Raw genomic sequence first — 20,742 nt, forward strand, 5'->3', positions numbered from 1 at the left:
ATGACACATTTTATTAAATGCAATGTGCAAAATAAAATGAAGTGACCTCTATTCAAAAAAGGTACAAGACAGGTATTAATTAAAATGTTTTAGTACTCATTTTCAATAAAAAGAAATCTGGCATTATAAAAATACATAAAATAGTCATGGATTCATACCATTAATTTACATTAAGATTTTTTTTCACATAAAACAAAGTTAAAATAGTTTAAAAAGGTATCCTTATATGAAAGTTACTCCCAGTATAAAATTTTTTATAACTTTTTGTAATTTTGGTCCATCTGTATAAATAAGACATTTTATCCTTTTAAAATTCATAACTCCATTTAAAAACATAGGATTCTCTCTCTTTTAAATAAAAGTCTGCTTGAGGTAGTATGTTAGAGCTCTTCTTTGCTCCTACTCAGTCTAGGTGTCCAAGTCATAAGACTGAAAATTTGGAGTCCTATGGTTTTCTAAGGTCTGTTGATAGGTACACGTGTGATTTTCTTGCTGAAAATCTGTCCTTTCTTTCCCATATTCCTCTGACTCAGAGTCCAAGTCTGGGGAAGAACGAGCTTTTAGGTGAAACGCTCTTGGCTGACAATCTGATGGCTGTCCAAAGCTTGAAAAAGCATCCAGGTGAGCTCTCTTCAGAGGCTTTCCAAATGTTCCTGAAGAAAACAAACTGAGTATCAAACAAATGTTCCAAACAAAACAAAAAACACCCCTTAACATACGGGTCCTTTGGCTAGTATGGATATCAAAACACATTTTAAATGAAGGAGCATCTTACCCAGTGAGCACAAATAAGTGTTTTGTACAAGTCACTTATGGTTTCAGGTATATGTATATCTGTGTTATGGAGAGAGAACTTACGGAACGGAGCTGAGGAATGAACACATATGTCCAATTGTTGCATTTCATAACCTACAGTAATATTAATCACTGTGCAATGAACTTCCCCAATATAAGTTCTTCCAAATCCTAGCTTTGTTACTGAAGGGTCCACAATTTTCCATGAAGGAGATGTGGATTGTTGGTTACAAGTAAATTGTGTCTAGATACAGAAACCTCTCAAAATCATCCTTATGCCTTGCCCTTTCTTCTTCACTAACAAAATATTATTTGACTCAAATTCTTGTTGCAGTCATATAAAAGATATTTTCATTGTTAAAAGAAGGAATATAAGTAGTTACACTGTGACAAAACAAAATTTCTTAAAAGCTGGTAAACGGTTTTAAAATCCCATTTTTTAAAAACAAGATAATCTGTGGTTCATTTTCCCATACCCTCACTCAGTGAAAAGATGGCCTCAGTTCTATCCGTTGCCTGTCTGAAGCACTAGACCAAAAAACTCACAAATGAGTCTTGGCACTAGCCAGTGTCTACCACCACCAACTTGGGCTTTAAGGCTCTGACGGGCTCCTCTGCCAAAGCAGTCCGGCTTGGCAGACGGGCAGATGTTGCCAGGCGGGACGCTGTCCACCCTCCGACCGTGGTCCAAGTGTGAGCGCCACCAGACAGCCCAAACCACAATCAGGCAGCGCGCACAACTCCACCCCAAAAGCTGCCATAGCCCAAAACCACTTTTTCCACATGGCTGACAAATGGAGCTCCTAAGTCACTCCCCAAATTCTTGTCTTCTAGATGATGCCACACACAGTGTTAACCAGAAAGCTCCTAGGGCTTACTTACGGATTACATATATAATCAAGGAAAATCCCCCGTGGCTGACTCCGCCTTTAGAAACACGTGTACTAACTCACAGGATGTCATGACAACACCATTTCAACAACAACAACGACAAAACACTCTTCACAAGTTTGGCATCTGAGGCGCTCACTGCTCTCCCACATACAACATGGAATGTGAGTCCTGAGTTAAGGGGTCTACTAAGTTAATAAACTCACCCATGAAAGAATTACTTGAAGCAACTGATGCTGGCTCTGGACTTAGACTGAAATCTAAAGAGGACTTGTTTAGACACAAACTTTTCATTCCGGGTCCTTCATTTTGAGAGTAAGTGGAGTTGATTAATTTCCTCACATGTGAAGGCCATCCTACATCACTGCCATTCTGTTCACAGGATTCTTCTGAAGGATAAGGACATGGGTAGCACTCCTTTTTCTTTATGTGACTGGGCTCACAGTGGTCCATTAAAGCTGTTCTCAGGTCAGGGCCACAGCCTTTCGAATTTGGGGACATTATCAGAAAGAGCCAGAGTTAGTGCTTCTGAAAATCTCTCCAGAAAACAGAACTCAGATAAGAAAACCACATACCTGTATGATAGGCTTCAAAAGGATCGGAGCCACATACATTCCCCTTCAAATACACAGGGCCTGAGGATCCCAAAAAGGGACAAAGGAATGGATCCGTGGAAACTTCCACATCGGCTTCACTGCTATTGTCGATATTGCACGTTCCTTTAAAACAGACATCTCGGTCACCAAATGAATTTGATTCAAGTATCCTGCAACACTGTCTCCACTTTTGGTGTTTTCCATTATTTAGAGATAAAAATTTTGGATAGAATGACATATAAAAGAAATAGATTGCAGAAATTTATAGCAGGAAATTTACTGAGGCCTATGGATTAGTAACTAACTAAATCCGTGCCATCTTACAGAAAGAGCACTTGATTAACCATCATACGGACGTGTTCACCTGGATGAGCCTCCCCTCCCGGCTTACGAGAGAAACTGATCTGTGTCTGCGTACAGCACCTAAAGCAGCCATGGTCTGAAACACATGATGGCATCAGCACTGCCCCCTTCCTCCATAATGTCACAGGTGAGCAGGATGAGGAAGGGGCCTTCAGCAAATGATCTCTGAATGCCCAGGTCAAAGATGAGCTCAGCCAAAAAAAAAAAAAAAAAAAAAAAAAAAAAAAAAAAAAGAAAAAAAGAAAAAAAGAAAAAAAGAAAAAAAAAAAATCCCTACTGTGAGTATCTGAGCCAAAAAACCCAGAAATGATATGCCAGTTAGCAGTGGCCACAGTAGAAGGAGGACAAGAGATGTGGTGCAGGTGAGAGATGCCATGATAGGCCATGTGCCTGAGAAGTAGGAACCGGGCAGTCTTCGAGAGAAGAGACTGTGCAGAATGTGATCAGTGATGCTGGTGGCCTCTGGAGCTGCTGACAGCACCGATCTCCAGCCCCAGCACCCACGTGACTGCATTATTGCATTCCAGTTCTGTTGCTTTAAACTTTCATAAATGTCTCCGGTAAACCCTGCTACATTTGAACAAGCTTGGGCTTCTGCCCTTTGCAACCAAATGAGCCCAACCAGAACACCCACTTGGGTGTGCAAATCTTCTATCTCTACACCGCTGCCTTGCCAAGCACTTTGTGATTATTTGTTGAAATTTTTGTCTCATCACTGACTACACTATGAGACTGAAAACAAGTATCTTCCCTCTTGACTACAGAGTCCACCACAGAGCAGATATTCCGTAAATGCTTGTGGGACAAGATGGTAAAATGTTTGAAAAGAATGTCAATAGCTTTCACTTTTTGAGCCCTTTAGTATGTGCCGAGCACTATGCAGTTTTCCAGTATCATTTTAATTTCACAACAACCTAATAAGTACTATAGAAATGCCCAAGGATACACAGGGAGTAAGTGTCAGAAGTGGGTCTTGAACCAAGCCTGCGTGCTTGTCTTATGCTGCCTCCATGGTTATTCTTAAAATCACACAGTTCTTTTTTTAATGCTTATTTTTGAAAGAAAGACAGAATGTGAGTGGGGAAGGGGCAGAGAGAGAGGAGACACAGAATCCAAAGCAGGTTCCAAGCTCTGAGCTGCCACCACAGAACCCAATGCAGGGCTCAAACCCAGGAACTGTGAGATCATGACCTGAGCTGAAGTTGGAAGCCAACTGAGCCACCCAGGTGCCCCAAAACCATACAGTTCTTAAAGAGTCAGAATTTGATTCCTCTCATTTGACTTTTAAGACCATACATGAAACCAGTTAACGTCATTTAAAAAAGGAGAACGTTCAGGGCCAAAGAGCATTTACGGTGTAAAGAAAATACCGCGTTGCATGGGGAAATTAAACTTTAGTTCTTCTATTGGTCTTCTATTATTATCAGAAACAAAGATTTTTCCAGTATTTAAGAGAACAGCATAAAAGTATTTAATTTAAAGCTTTGCTAGTGATGCTAGGCCAGTTCCTGAATATATGAGTGTATCGATTTCTTGAACTGTACTTCAGCCTTCCATCAAATTATTTCAAAACAACTACAGCCCGTGTTCATTTTAAACACTTACCGTTACTGTCGTGTTGCGGTAAGAAAAATCCGCCTCCTGAAGAAGTGACGAACTGGTGGTGGCTTCCACTTTCTGAGGAGATGTACCCATCCTGCCTGTCGGCTAAGGTTCCCTGAGATGACAAATAACTAGGGATATCTGCTGGCAAGTTGGTCTCATCTACAATCCAACAACAGCACTCTGTTAACCCAGGATGACCGTACATACCCCACAGCCTTCCTTGATGAACAGTAAATACTGTTTGGGTTTCTGTACAAATCAAGTAAACCTACTCCTGAAAACCCATCTTGATTGTATAGTATTTAGGTAAGGAAGATTAGGGCTTTCTGTCTGCTGCTCGGCGAGCACAAGCCCATTTTCTACTGATCTTTACCAGAATACCCCTCCCAAATTTCAAAAAATAAAGGCTTAGGAATTTTCATGGGATGTATCTAAGCTCTTGAATTAAGCTTGATTTCTGCCATTTTTCCAACTTAATATTTACCAGCAGAGGAGTCTGCACATATTAGTCAAGTGACAGCCCCCTCCCACTAACAGGATCCTCCCCAGATGGCTGCACGCACATGACAAGACAAAGAACTACGTCAGCGTGTAAAGCTCACAGCTGAAGGGCTGCTCCTGTTCTCCATCAACACCGTGTGAAAGAGTGAGTCTGTTTTACTCTGTGATTTGGGCTGTATCTCACAGCCAACAGGATATTCTGATGAGGTTTTAACAAAAAGGATTAATCTTTAAACGTCAGCTTTCTTTGGGGCTGAGGTGTTATTTTTAGCTAACCATATTTCTGCAGCTTGCAACAAGTGAGTCACCCCTCTGCCATGGCCTCAGGATGTGAGACACACATTCTAGACGAAAATTACCACGGGACCACAAACACACATGACGACGGCCCGCTGTGCCAAGCTTCTGTTTACACACCTGTGTTGGTAATGCTGCAATCTTCGTTCCTACGCCTTGTGTGGTATATGATGACCACCCACACGAGCGATGTGCCCACCACACAGCAAACCACTGCTATGATCACGACGCCCACGGTGGCCCATCCGTCGTCGTCTAACGACGAAGCGGTCATCTGAGGGGAGTCGCAGGTGGGAGTGGGGATCACACTGAGGCGCACGTTGCCTCTCTCAGTGCCAAGGGTATTAGACATTTCACACGTGTACTTCCCAGCATCGCTGACATCAGAGTCCACAATGATCAGCAGCTGATTGCCTGCTGCAAAAAAGTGCCTTTCGGTGACCACCAAGGGGCTGTCATCCTTGGTCCAGTTCAGTCTGGGAGGAGGGCTACCTCCAGCAATGCACTGCAGGACGGCCGTTTCTCCCTTGGTTACAGTTCGGTCCAACAGGGGCCGCAGAAAGGATGGTGTCTCTGAAATGACAAGTTATGCTTTTAATCTAAATGAAATTATGTTTTGCATATCATAAGACCCACTAGTTCAATTTACTAAAATTGGCACCTAACAATGTATTCTTCCACATCTTAATGTGTACACTTCTTTAAGAGCCTAAATGTGTATACAACATTTGGGATTTCATTTCATTATTTGGCTGTCATTTATTGTGACACCTGTTAAGGATAATATTTACTATTTTTCAAATCTCAGCCTCTCTCACTCTTGGCAAGATTGGGAATTGTGGAAGAGGGGCAATGTGAAACATTTTAGACATTTCTTAGAAACAGAAGATATATAAAAATAATTTTAAGCAGGGGGATGTGTTGATGGAGGAAAGATTTCAGAATGTTTAAATGTTTTAAAGGGAAACTTTGTAGTGCTAGATGTCCAAACCTATATTTAAATTATGAAAGTATTTTTATTTTCTGGTATTCATAGGTTACTTTGCTCAACTCTTTCAAAGATACACAGATGATTAACATATTCAAATGCTTAAAAAGCTCCCGTTTAGGCAAAAGGTAAAAGACAAACTCCTGATTTCCAGAATGGCAGGGCAGGCCACGAAAAGAGAACAGGTCCTTCCCAATCTGCTCACATGTTTTTTTTTTCCTTAAATATTTTTTATAGTGTTAGGATTATTGGTAGAGACTGGGCAATGGGAAGAGGAGGGCAGAGGAAAAGGTGACTCCAAAAAGGGGAAGCTTCAAAGCATTTACTTTTCTCCTGCCCTCGGAACAGAAGAAGCAGATTCATCTCACTGGCCTCAGGCTAGAAGATGTAACGCACTCCCCACGTCGAGCTCCCAAGAAGCCATCTGCCCTCTCCAAGGGAAGGCAGTGTCTTATGGATTACCTCTCACCCTCACAACTTGGGACACTTAGGGCCTCTGGGGGAGCTAGTTATCTTTAAGGTTAACTTACATCACGGAACCTGACAACAGCCACTTACCTAGGACAGTCAGAGTCGCATTTGCAGAAATGCTTCCTGCACTGTTCTGAGCTGTGCAGCTATAAACCCCGATGTCCTCTATCTTCACATCCACAATAAAGAACACATCGTCCTCAGGCATAACATGCATGCGTCTCTCCCTCGCAGCAGGGAAGTCTGTGCCCCCGTCCTTCTGCCAGGCTATCTGTGGGGCTGGATGCCCCAGGGCGGCACACTCCAGACGCGCCATTGCCCCGGCTCGGATGGTAAGGTCCATGGGGGTCTTGGTGAAGGAAGGAAGCACTGAAATCAGATAAAGAATATGGGCATTAGTGCTATGGAGTTTTAGGGGTTCATTTCCATTCTGGTTTTTTTTTTAAGTACATACCTACCAATGCCCCTGACATAGTTAAGGCTGGTGTTATTTCTGATTGCAAGATAAGGAATGTAAAGCTGAGATGAAGAGGTGCCCTCAAGGTTACACAGACACAGAAATGATGAAGTCAGGCTGAAACAACACAGGTCACCTGATGTTCAGAGTGAAGGTCTTTCTGCTATTTTCAAGATACTTCTCAGTTCCCTCAGTAATCATCTGTGAGATCTTGGGCAAATCAATTAATCTCTTTGTACGCTGACCACTCTCTCCTGGCTCCAACATTCTATGACTTTAGATATGTGTTTTGTCCTACAATTTTAAACTCAAAATTGTTGTATGTGTCAGGCCTCAGCAATCATTTGTAGAATGGATACATTAATGTATCATACAAGAAAATCTCCTACCACGGAAAGTACAAATGATTAAAGATAAAGTGGTAAGACTCCAGTCATAAAAATGTATACCAGCCACACAAAGTAATTACATATTTTTACTAACACTAGCTAATACTTACTGCCTTTAGTGAGCACTCACCATATGCTAGGTATTCTGCTAAGTTCTCTGTACCAATTATTTTATTTAATGAAGATCACACCTCTCTGTAAGGTAGGTACCATTATTCCTAATTGAAAGATGTGGGGCGGGGGAGGGGGGGAAGATGTGGAAATGGAGGCACAGAAAGGTTAAGTAACTTGCTAAGGGTTACACAGCTATAAGCACGAGTTGCAGGATTCCAACCCAGACCTCAGAATTAAAGGCGGTGTGCTCTAACAGCATACATCATGGCCTCCCCACATCAGACTAATACATCGTTGGGGTGTCTGAGTGGCTCAGGTGGTTGAGTGTCTGACTCTTGATTTTGGCTCAGGCCATGATCCCAGGGTCGTAGGATTGAGATCCACATCAGGGTCGGCATGGAGCCTGCTTGGGATTCTCTCTCTCCCTCTGCCCCTCCTCTGCTTTCACGCACACTCTCCAAAAATTAAAAATGAAAAAAAATGGGGTGCCTGGGTGGCTCAGTTAAGCATCGAACTTTGGCTCAGGCCATGATGTCATGGTTTGTGAGTTCAGGCCCTGTATTGGGCTCTGTGCTGACAGCTTAGAGCCTGGAGCCTGCTTCAGATTCTGTGTCTCCCTCTCTCCCTGCCCCTCCCCCACTCGCACTCTGTGTCTCTCTTTCAAAAATAAATAAACATTGCAAAAAATTAAAAAAAAAAAGACTAATACATTGTGAACTCCCAGGAGAGCAAAGAGTGTCTGATTCAGTCCTGTGTTACCCACCACGATGGGGTCCTCGACACAATAACTGCTTGCATAGATGCCAAGACTCTTAATTTTGCAGAGAGGCAGAGAAGGGAAGGGTTAGGTGGGAAACTCTGAGCAGAAGACAGGGTCAGGATTAAGAGAAAACCAAATCTAAAAGGTGTCTTTAAATGCAAAAGGAAAAGTCAGACCACATACTATTTACTGTGAGCTTGGCTTTGACAGAGTAGGATGAGCCAAAGTGATTGGAGATGACACACTGATATCTCCCCTCACTGGTGAATTCCACGCTGCGCAGCCGGAGAATGGTGGTGTACTCCATCACCTCGCCGCCTTGGGCCCGCAGGTGTGCGTAATTTTCCATTTCAGCATCATGCAGTAGTTCATTGTCTTTTTTCCAAGCAAAAGTCATCGGGGAATCACTGCTGCTGGCAGCCGAGCAGATAAAACTCAAATTGGAACCTTTTATTGCCGACTGTGTTTCTGGCTGAACCGTGATCTGGGGTTTAGGAAAATCATCTGTTCAAAATGGAGGGGAGAAAACAAAACAATTTTAAGGCTCGAGAGTCCAAAAGCTACTCACTTTTTAATACCAAGAAACCCAAAACAAATGAGGGCTCAGGTTTTACCCTTTGTGTATGTTTCACAGATGGACTAACAGTCTTAGTGTTGAAATGATGGCCTGGGAGAGTGTTTATCAACTAATTTGTTCACTTCAAAGAGAGACTGAAACTTATTTATCAGTCACTAACTGAGAGGAGACTGCTATTTTGGAAGATAGGTTATCCTAGGCCCCTTATGCTTTTTTCATACAGGTACAAGAAGAAATCAGTTATGGAACTTCCAGGCTCAGAGATCATACTTAAATGCTACTTGTTTTGGGGAAGTGCGATTTTTTTCCATGTTACCCATGAGTAAGCAGCAGGGAAATTAAGAAATCACTATCACTAAAGACAGCAATTAACACCCCATTTACCAAAGACAGAACCCATATTAAAAAGCAGTAATTTTTAGATACAGCGGAAAAAGATAATCCTGCAGTGAAAGAAAAAGCATCTTTCAAACTTCCTGTGAGACCCTGGCTTCAGCCTGGGGTTTCGGGTGGACAATCAATCAGGCCGCTGTGCTACACTGTTGGAGCTACATTATAATTAGAGCTAAGCAACTCTTTCATTCCAAACAGCTATTTTTAGTTCTCTGTTACTTTTTGGAAAAGTTACCTTCTTGAACTGCAGTTTCTTGGAGATGGTCTAAACCCAGAAGGAAAACAGCTTAGAAATACTGAAATGTATTATTTGGGTGCTCTAGAAAAACAACTCGTGAGTGTGTGTGAGTGTGTGTGTGTGTGTGTGTGTGTGTGTGTGAGAGAGAGAGAGAGAGAATGATTATGTATACCTCTGTGTCTGCACATGCGTGAATGGGGCATGGGAATGTTCTGATAACTCCAATGCTGCACACTTCCAATACCATGCTGTAATCAGGATGGTTTCTTCTTCCGTGGAATTATTCTAAAATTCTCATCTGGTATATCAATGTTTAGATCCACAATGGAAGGAGTGACAGAAAAATCTAAGGACACCATATGTACGTCTCAAAGTAATCGCGTTCCTATCTTGAGACTAGAGAACTGTGAAATAAGCACCATGGGAAAGGCATGGCTCAGGCCCTTCTAGATGAGTGCCAAAAGCTTATTTAGATCCAAAAGCTACATCAGACATTTTATTTCCAGAAACCGTTGGCACTGTTTAATGCTGCAACCTAAAAAAATATATTTTTCTTGTACTTGACTAAACAATCGCAGGCAAAGCAGTTTCAAATAAATTTTTAAAGGCCAATGTAAAATTAGGTTCTGTAATATCTTAACACACACGCTAAAATTTAAGCACAAGTCGATTTTGTGTTCTATGTGCACATTTATTTTTACAAAGGTCTCCATGGTGGTGAATAGTAAACAGCAGTGTGGTGTGGTAGACAGAAGCCTGCACCAGGGAGATGAGAACCTGGGTTTTGATCCGATCTGCTGACTAGCAATGTGAAGTGTGAGATTTCTGACACTGAGATTCTTAGATGCTATGACAATGGACCTTACATTTATTTATAATAAATTCAAACTTTCTACTCCTTATAGTGCTTTGCCCACCGGGAGCAAAATTGTTAGCGGCCCATCAATCATAAGCAGATAATTTTTCTCTTTCTACTCTTAATACACAGCATTTACACAGGGGTTAGTTCAGCCTCTCAACAACCCCACGGTTGGGAAGGGAAGTCCACAGAGTTCCCATTTCACAGACACAGAGATTGAGATTTAGGGAAGCAGGAGGGCTGCCCCTGTCCTTCAATTCTCCCAAGATCCAATGTCCTACTCTTTCCATCAAACCACCCTGATGTCAAAACAATGACATTTTGGAAAACTCTCATCTGTAACATTAAAATCTTCACGATAGATCCATTTACATCTACCTCAGCAGACACGGAAGCTTCATTAAGAGAACAGAAGCTTAGGGGGCGCCATTAGGGATGGCCCAGTCTGTTAAGCATCTGACTTCAGCTCAGGTCATGATCTCACAGTTCATGAGTTTGAGCCCTGCGTCGGGCTCTGTGCTGACAGCTCAGAGCCTAGAGTCTGCTTCAGATTCAGTGTCTCCCTCTTTCTCTCTGCCCCTCCCCCACTTGCACTCTTTCTTAAAATAAATAAACATTAAAAAAAAGAGACAGGGAACATAAGCTTATTCAAAACCATTAGCTGGAGGGAAAAAGAAGGAATGCAGAGGCAACAGGTACACTCACCACACACAAAGCCATCTGGGCTAACAGCAAAAATACTTCTTCCTTTTAGCAGCTGAGGATGGGCACAACTGGCATTTACAAAGCTCTGAAAGTTGTTTTCTGCCACCCACTGTGGGAGCCATTTTAGCTGGCAATCGCACAAAAGGCTTGATGTATTTAAATGCCTGAGGAGAGTAATTATGTTCAATTTGTTTTATATGAAATGCAGATTCTACAAGTAAACTAACTCAAGTAAATATTAACAAAGCAATGAACGTGGAAACCAAATACACACACCCTATGAAATAAATATTCTCTAGTCCACCTTAAAATGTAAGAAGTGTATTAGCACCACGTTGTTTGTTCTTACCGACCTGCTGAGGGAGAGGGACTGATGATATATCAAAAATCTCTCACTACTGAAGACCTGTTACTGGGATATTCATTGCCCTGCATTAGGTCCCAAAAATGTAAATTGCAAATTCCTAACAGAAACAAAAAGATACTCCTCTTTTTGACCAAAGGAACAAATAACCAATTCCCTTTGCTTTCTGGTATAAAAATTAAGTAATGCTAAGGACATGCTAGACACTTTTCAAAGACACGTGATCTAGGATGACATACCTCATAAGAGCTCCCCCCACCATGTTTTATTTGAAACCCTTGGAAAGAAAAAGAAAAGCTTACAATTGCTGAAGTTTCTTCATCTGTGAAAATGCATTGCCTTGTAATGACATGATTGCGTTGTCACTCAAATCTCTGAAAACAAAATACATTAGAGCGAATTATGGTCACTGCATGCCTCAGGGAAAGGCTGGGCCCACACTCCTCACCCCATTCACCGAACTACTCCATGCGCTAAAATATATAAACCATGCAACTCCAGAAGAACACAAGAAACTTAGATCAAAGAACAAGAATATCTATTTGTATCAGAGGTAGGTTCTGTTATAGTAAAAGAGATTTGCTTTGTATCATTATGTACAGGTTATTTGACTCCTAAGGGCCTAAGCTGTTCTGCTGTATTTTTTTAAATAGTTATATGGCTTGTTCTGCTGTGATACTTTATTGTTTCTCATTATTCAAGTTAGTAACTTGAGAAGTTAGAACTTCAGAAGTTACTGAGAGTAACTTTTAAATACACAACTAAAATTCTTCATAGTTATCCTTTTTAAAAAACCCATCATGCATCAAATCCTTTCTATGACATGCACTGGGTTAAATGACTTAACATTTACTCCTCACAGCAACCCAAAAGAAGATGGTTTTACTACCTTGTTCAGCATGACAGGCACAGCTAAGATGCAAACTCCATTAGTTTCAATTTCAAAACCTATGCTCTTAGTAGCCCATTCTGCAACACACATGTATGTCACTGCTAAAGACAGTACGGTGTTCAGACGAGATGTACTTGCCATAACACACTCTGGGAAGCGCATTAGTAAAACCAGAGAATATTCTAGGCTGACTTTATTTGTAACTAGTACCTACAAGCAGTTTGAATTAAAGCACTCTCCACAATGATTACTACTCTGGTTTTCTTTACAGGTCAGAGTGTACAAAAAGGATTTTGAATGAGATGAGGGGCAAGAGAGGACAGAGTGAAGGTACCAAACATGGGCAGAGAAAGAGGCTGGGAGAGTCAAGAAAGTTTAGAAAGCTAAAGCCGAGGTCAATACTCCACTGATCCACTAATTCCACTTTCCCAGAAATGGAATGGGTCAGATGACAAACCCTTTTGGCTAGTTTCCCTCTGAAAGCAATTTGTTTCAAGAAGTCCAGCAACACTGGCCCGCCCTTCCAAATTCTGCAATGCAGAATCACCCTCCTCCAGCCCGAACTGTTTTTGTCGGTGTGGCTAGCCATCCAAACCTCCCTCAAACTAACAAGTGAGTCAGAAGACAACAAGGTGGTCGTGGATAATGGTGAAATCTTCCCTCTTGATACGCAGTGCAAACACGGGTACAACCAAATGTGTATTGTAAATCAGAACATCTTTTGTCGAAGTTAATAGTTATTAAAACTTTTGGCTACAAACATTCCCTAACAGAGTGGAGACATTTAGTATCACTTTGTACTTTTGCTGGACAAGTATAAAACACAGATCCAGTTGGAAGAAGCTGGTCGGTTCAAGCTCATGCAGGTTTCGACTCCTACCAAGGTTGGCTAGCTTGCCTTCCTAGTGGCTGGAAATATCTGAGTCCCTGAATGTCATTTCAAAACTGTGTGCCAGGAGTTGCTAAGAGGGGGTGGTGCAGAGCTCGTGGAGGTGAGAGCTGCTCGGCACAGGGACGCCTACGGCAGAGGCAGCCCCGGTTTGAGTCCTACTTCTGTCAATTGCTAGCCGATGGACTGGTAGCAAAATGGAAAAAGAGAAAGAACAAAGGTGGAAAATGGACTGTCTGCTTTACAATTAATCACAACAACAAACTACTAAAAGCCTCCCAGTAGTGCTACTAGTCTCCTAATGTCATGCCTGACGACCGCGGGGAGTGGTCTTTGTATCTTTAAAATTCAAGTCACCATCTTAACTGTTCGATGGAATCAATGGACACTCTGGACTTCCATTTCTTCACTTCAAAATAAAGGTAGTAATAGCTATTGAATAGTTTTTCCTTTTTTAGACACGGAGTGCAAGCAAGGGAGAGGGGCAGAGGCAGAGACAGAATGTTAAAGCAGGCTCCACGCTCAGCGCTGAGCCCCATGTGGGGCTCGATCCCATGACCCAGGGATCACCTGAGCCAAAATCAAGAGTCAGACACTCAACCAACTGGGCCACCCAGGTGTCCCTGAATAGTTTTCTCATGAGGATTAAATGAGACTGTATATAAATACCTGGCATAATGCCTGACATGTATATACAATAAATGGTAGGTTTTTGAAAACTAAATATGTCACCGCTTGAGAAAAATAACTAAAAGAAAACCCAATAATGTGCAGCAATGTCCTCAAATGCAAAGGAAAATATATACCTATATATTGCCATGAAGATATAGATAGGTAGACAAATAGGTACAGGATAAGCAGATGTGTAAATATACTTTATGGTACAGAAAGGATGCCAACAAAATTACATTCTACTTTATCTTTCATGACACATAAGTAGATAACCATCTCAGATTCCTTTAGGGTAACTAAATTCCAGTCACTCACAGATGTTCTAATGCGTCCAAACCAGTAAAGGCTTTTTTGGTAATAGATCGAATCCGGTTCCCTTGGAGTATTCTGGGAAAAAAAAAAAATTACATTGGAACAGTTAAAGCCATTTGGGGATGGAATTCTCATGAAAAGAATTGCTTTTAAAATCATTTGTGAATAATTCTATTTTCTTCAATTAAATAATGTATCCTGTAAAAATGTTATCCATGCCATCTATTTCAGTAATACAGTTCAGCAGGGTCTCAAAGCATTCAGCAGAGAACTCAGCAAAAGTAGGTATTCAGTAAGTTACTCTGGCAGTTAAATTAAAGCAGTGATTTTGAAAGTCTTTTTAGGAAGTGGTAGAAACTTTCTTCCAAGTAAATGGTCTCAAAAACTATACTCAGTAAAGAAGATATAGTGGAGATCTTCTCTTTATCCTTCCTCCCCATGGACACTTTCACCATCCACAGAAGCTTAGGGCTATATGAAACCCAACCCGAAAACTTAAAACCCAGAATCTGGCCATCTACAAGGCCACTTTAAGGCTAAATAGAAGCAGGTTTTCCTCCTCTACTGCTTGGAACCTACTGCAGTACTATCAGTGGACACTGGGTCACTCCACTTAAAAACTCCTGTGAGCAGAATACAACTCTGAAAGGTTCAAAATGGCGGACTTAGTAAGCATATTAATTTTTATACAATGATAATCCCAAGAGCCTAAGCACTCAAAACAATTTAACACTCTTATCTAGATATTAAAATAAGTTACAACTCACCAAAGTGTTGAACAAAACCACCATCCCAAGGAAGAAAAGCTAATTAATACCCATCTTGTGTAACAATACTCATTTGGGAAAATGTCCAAGGGCAACAACCAGATATAAAGCCTCTAGTTCTAAACTCTTCCAAATGTGAACCTGTAGACTGGACCTTCAGTGAACGTGCAGGTCAGAGAGTGAGACAAACATGAAGCAAATCCCACTCACAGCCGCCTCAGTTTGTCAAGCCCAGAGAAAGCACCGTTCATGTCTTCAATAGTCCAGGAAATTTCATTGTTCTTCAGATCCCTAATTATTGAAAGAAACGTTACTGAAACCGGTACCAGATACTTAACACAAGATACAAACACTCCCCTTAGAGATATTCTCAAAAAGCTAAGATCACCGCCCAGGTGGCATATAATTTGTAACAAATTCTTCATGATCCCTCACATCATCTCTACCCCTTTCAAAACAATACAAAATTTTCTCTCTCCCTGCCCTCCTCCCTCAACAACATTTTAAGTATTGCTGCCCAAAAATCAAGACAGTTGAACCTGTCCTATTAATTCCTCTATCAAGATGACTCAATTCTGAAAGACCTGAACAGTCTGAAAAATACATTAAACTTTAAAACCACAGCTCCAACCACATTAGCAGGAGTTGGCCAAAGCACACAGCATGTCTTTCAATTATGTCATGCTTCAAATAGTGAATGGAGCAAAAATTTCTGACAGTGCAAAAACCAAAAACCCACTGCACAACATTAAAATGAACATTTCAGAGATATTTCAAAGGTCAATTAATCCAAAATTTTCTCTTCTCTTAGGAGATGGATTAAATCTGGATATAACTTGTATGATAAACAGGCATCTTCCTTTGCTGCCCTTTGTAGATCTTTTCGCTCTGGGTAATTTCTAATCTGCATTTTTATAAAGAAAAATCAGTGGATTTACAATCGTTTCCCCTTTGAGCAGTTACCAACTTCCTGGAGATCTTGAGAAGGCTAAGTGTAATCACCAAACCAATCTGATCATTGTCCTTTTTAATCCCTCTAAGAAACACATATGGATGAAATGGACCTATTTTAATCAAACTGATCTGGGAAAGATTAAGACACTACTTCTGAGGCTGTAGATATTTCCTTCACAACAAAGGAAATCTGCTTGGAGAAAAGTGGGCACATTTAGGAACCAATTAGGTTCATGTACGGAGAGCAAAATGTGTAACTTACAAAGTCTTTAAACTGGAAAGCCCCCGGAAGGCACAATCAGCAATGTAGCTGACTTTGTTATTCCCAATGTGCAGTGTATTTAGTAAGCTTAGGCCCAGGAAGCTTGAATCATCCAACCTCGATAAGTGATTGAAAGTTAGGTCCCTGTAAAAACAAAAAACAAACAACAGCTTTTATTTTCCAATTCAACACAACGATTTGTTTTCTAAACAACAGGTGATATATGTAACCACAATAATTCTTATTTTGACACTCTGCCTTCTTAATAATACTCAGGTAAACATTGTTTCTAATCCTAGTAATTAAAAAAATTCTCTTTATTTGAAAATAACCGTCACTGATTTAGCCCATGTGCCCCAGAAGTCAAATGGCAGAGTTGGCTTCAACTTATCACAACAAAAATATGACTAGGTTGCATGTGAAAAAAGCTGTCACCTTGGAAACTTTGTTATGAAAATTTCACAGATCAGTGGTAAGAAGCTCAAGCTCTGGCATGATCCCTGCTCTCAAACCTGGGGAGAATAAAAGGCAACTCACAGCTCACTGAGTTTCTGGCAGAACTCCCAGGCATCAGGGCTGATCCTGTTGATGGCATTTTGGCTGAGATGAAGTTCCTGCAGCATCAGCAAGCCGTAAAGCCAGCCTTTGGTAATCTCTGTTAGGTTGTTATGGTCCAGCTGCCTACATTTACAATAAGAATCAAAAGCAGGATCAAAAGTTCATTATCTAGTCTTTTCAAAGGAGACATATGATTACAACCTATTACATATTCCTATTGTTACAAGATGTTTAGCTTTTGTGATATAAAGGCATCAGCCAAAAGTACCATGTGCTTCTAAATTTCAGTCACATTACCTGAAACAAAACTGGGTATTAAATGAGGAGACTGTAACACAGGATTTCAAATAAAGCTACTGCATGTTCACTGCGTGGTCCATGGTCGTACTACCTAAGCAGGAACTGTAGGATAAGCCATACTTACAAGATTTCCATGTTGCTCAGCCCCCAAAAAGCTCCATCCATAAGTTTTGTTACTCCATTTCTTTGCATTTTCAGAGACTTCAGAGCACCAAGCCCTTGGAATGTGAGCCCATCTACATTTCTAATCTTGTTTCGGTTCAGTTCACTGCATTGGATATAACAGTTAAACGGTTAGCTTATATGACAAATTCTGGAGTTAGTAATAAAATGCAACATTACTATAATATAGTTAAACCAGCCGGTGTTAAATTACATGGAATGTTTTAAATTACTAAACATTTTTAGTGAGAAGAAGTTTGATTTATTAGCAGTGAGGGCATTTCCTTCTGAAACGTGTGATGTATTTTTAGAATGAAATACTGAAACTAGACTACACTTTAATTTCTAAATGGTCATCTACTCAGTATATTTGTCTCTAAATTATCCAGAGTGAGAATACCGAATATAATGTTAAAGCATGAGGTCTATTTCGGGGGAAGGGCCGTCAAGCTTAGCTTGCTTACAAAAGTTGGTTGGTTACTCTCTTTGACGATTCTTTTTATGTTTAATGCTTTCTCTTTAAGGCAGTCCTTTTCAACCTTGGTTGCACACTGGAATCACCCGGAGAGTTTTAAAAATTACCGAAGCCTGGATCTTACCCCCAGAGGTTCTAATATAATTGGTCTAGGGTGTGGCCTGGACATTGGGATTTTTAAAAGCTCCCCAGTGTCTATAATGTGCAGCCAAGGTTGAAAACCACTGTGTTGCAGGAGCCTGTTCACAGATCATTCCACTGCTATTAACGAGACAGTTCTCTGCAGCCACTTAAGCTATCAGAGCCTCCTGGAGTTGTCGGTATTATTCTCATAAACCACAGCTGTTGAGAGTCACCCACGATGTCTTCTGTGCCACAATGACGCCTTTGTGTGGAGATTGTTCAATGATTACACTGTGCATTCCTTCAGTAACAATCTAACCTGCCCTGTCAGGCAGGAGTCTGCACTAGGTGACTGTGAAGGCTCTTTCCAATTCAGAAATTCTACCACTCCAGCTCTCGATGGAAAGACAGCCACATCCTTGCTTCTCCAGCTCTCGATGGAAAGACAGCCACATCCTTGCTTCTAAACTCCTTTGGCCATGTTGTGGATTTTGGGCAACAGATGCCAAGGGTTAGGAGGAGCTGAGGAAACAATATCTAAGAGAACATTTTACTTACAGGTGTTGTAGTTGGGACAGTTTAAACATCTTGGGGGGGATAGCCGGGATTCGGTTCCTGTTCAGCTTCAACACCAGGAGCGTGTTGGCCAAGCTGTCAAAATACCCAGGTTCCATCGAAGTGACCCGGTTGCTGTTGATATACCTGTTAAAAGTTTGAAGATGAGCTGCTCTTTCCGGTTCTTTGGAAAGTTAAAGCACAAACATTCTCTGTGTTATAATGTCTAGAGAACCTAACTATCATCTGTAACAATGGACACTTTAAAAATTAAGTATTCAGGTCCTTGTGGACCAACGCTAAACTAGGGTTCACACGTACTGCTCAGGAAAGAGTGACTGGAATATATGAAGGTTATACAAGTTTGTTAGAGATGCTTATCCAATTTTTACAAAATTCACTTACTAATGAAACAAGCAAGTGGTTTACTTTTTTCAAAGGAGCACTTTTAACTCCACCTATTTTTTCTAACACTCAGAGGAGGTCTAATTTTTTTTGTTTACTTTTTTTAAAATGTTGATTTCTATGAGAGCGAGCGAGCATGGGGGCACACAAGTGGGGGAGGGGCAGAGAGAGCGGGAGACAGAATCCAAAGTAGACTCCAGGCTCCGAGCTGTCAGCACAGACCCTGCCGCGGGGCTCGAACTCACGAGCTGTGAGAGCATGACCTGAGCTGAAGTCAGACACCCCACCGACTGAGCCACCCAGGTGCCCTGGATGTCTAAATTTTTTGTAATCCAAAAGTACAACAACAAAATAAAGATTGTGGTTATTTGGGCTTACAGCAAATTACACATCAATAAAAGTTAAATGGCTGATACACCAGCAATTTAAAAAAAAGGCAGGTTTTATTATATCCTAAAGTTGATTTTTTGTTATTATTACAATGATATTTTCATCATAGGTGAATATTTTTGTTAAAGAAGAACTGACTTACAGATATTTGAGTTGTAGGGGTGGAAGGGGAATTTTAAGCTCTGAAATATTATTGCTGCTCAGGTCCAAAGTTTCGAGGGATTGAAACTGTTTCAGATGTTCAGGTAATACTTCAACAATCCTGTTTCCAGCTCTGGAATTTAAGGATAACACAGATGACAAGGTTAATAGTACAACAATCTGAAAGGCCATTCCTAATTTGTTCTTCAGAATTATGGAAAATTGATTGCTCTAAACTGTACTTTTAAAAGTTAAACAGCAACTCTTAAGTCACTTCAGTTTTGCCTTAAACAGTAAATCATAATATTAGAATGTATGAAAAACATTACTATGTAAATCTGAATGTATTTACCAGTTGTGGTTACCTAGGTGCTATGCACTTAAACTGATTTTTCTTTATGTTATTTTATTACCAGTCCTTCTTCCTTACCATTTTATTATATGTTATGTAAAATGACTAGCACCGAGTTGGCATTCTAGGTACCGGTGTGTTAGTTCCCTATTCTTTTTCTTGATTCCTAATCTATTTCTAATTCTTCTCCTGGAGAGTACCCACACTATAGGTACCAATAACCTTAAAATAATCATCAGGTTGGGGTTATTTTTTAAAGCCACGCTAGAGAGCTCTCTTTTTCTTTAAGAGACAGCAAGTTTCAATGTATTGCTATACAGTCTTCAAAAGCAGTGGATGTGCTCCAGGGCTTTGAATATTATAGAAGTATTACATAAAAAGCACACCAGTCTAAAGAATTCCTAGAGAACTAGATTAATAAAGTTTGACATTAACAGCCTTAAACACCTGACCATGATGACCAATATGGTAGGTAGCCATATGTAGCACTTTAAATTAAATTTAAATGTTAAAACTCAGTTCCTTAGTCACAGTAGCCACATTTCAGGTCCTCGACAGCCACATGTGCTTGGTGGCTGTCAAATGGGTCAGTGCACATACAGAATATTTCATCACTGAAAGTTCCACTGGTGCGCCCTACATAGATCACAAATGAAAAACAAAACAAAAAAAGAGGCCAACTCAATCTCTTAAAAGGTCATTAACACAACAGCTTTCAAGGGGAAAGTCAGCATTAAATGACAATCTTGCTAGAGAACAGGAATCAAACTGATGTGCGAGCCATCTTATTTGTCATATTAGATCAGGAAGTGTGGACTTCTTAAACCATCATTTGGCGGGGGAAAACAACATGTCAAGGTAGGAAGCTAGGAAGGCCAGGATGAAAACAGAGTCCACCTGCAAAAAAAGTCTCTTTACAATCCAAGGAACAGTGAAACAATCTGAAGGCTCTGGGCAGAACTCAGAAACAGGATGAAAACAGAGTCCACCTGTAAAAAAAAGTCTCTTTACAATCCAAGGAACAGGGAAACAATCTGAAGGCTCTGGGCAGAACTCTGTGAATGTCACATGCTGACGTTTTAATACATAGTCTACGGTTAAGCCTCATTTAATGAGAAAACTTAGGAAATACAGCTCATATGTGTATCTTTCTACCAATAACTTATTTCT

The 20,742-nt window shown here is 40.7% G+C and overlaps 1 protein-coding gene across 1 annotated transcript in view; it reads right to left on the reverse strand.

The window, feature by feature from the left end:
• Positions 1-408: 408 nt before the first annotated feature.
• LRIG3 (leucine rich repeats and immunoglobulin like domains 3) overlaps positions 409-20,742 on the reverse strand; it is a 48,960-nt gene continuing 28,626 nt past the window's right edge. Inside the window, exons 4-19 of the mRNA XM_047067055.1 lie at positions 19,222-19,353; positions 18,288-18,431; positions 17,094-17,237; positions 16,649-16,792; positions 16,112-16,255; positions 15,106-15,186; positions 14,132-14,203; positions 11,666-11,737; positions 11,000-11,163; positions 8,411-8,731; positions 6,595-6,876; positions 5,169-5,621; positions 4,251-4,409; positions 2,262-2,405; positions 1,893-2,168; positions 409-653 (exon numbers count right to left, since the gene is read on the reverse strand). Coding sequence (XP_046923011.1) covers positions 409-653; positions 1,893-2,168; positions 2,262-2,405; positions 4,251-4,409; positions 5,169-5,621; positions 6,595-6,876; positions 8,411-8,731; positions 11,000-11,163; positions 11,666-11,737; positions 14,132-14,203; positions 15,106-15,186; positions 16,112-16,255; positions 16,649-16,792; positions 17,094-17,237; positions 18,288-18,431; positions 19,222-19,353 — 2,977 coding nt within the window. The remainder of the gene's footprint in view (positions 654-1,892; positions 2,169-2,261; positions 2,406-4,250; positions 4,410-5,168; positions 5,622-6,594; positions 6,877-8,410; positions 8,732-10,999; positions 11,164-11,665; positions 11,738-14,131; positions 14,204-15,105; positions 15,187-16,111; positions 16,256-16,648; positions 16,793-17,093; positions 17,238-18,287; positions 18,432-19,221; positions 19,354-20,742) is intronic.

This window comes from Lynx rufus, unplaced genomic scaffold (genome assembly GCF_022079265.1).
Source record: "Lynx rufus isolate CCGP_SWC_20201006 ecotype Redwood Valley unplaced genomic scaffold, mLynRuf1.p SCAF_7, whole genome shotgun sequence".
Lineage (NCBI taxonomy): Eukaryota > Metazoa > Chordata > Mammalia > Carnivora > Felidae > Lynx > Lynx rufus.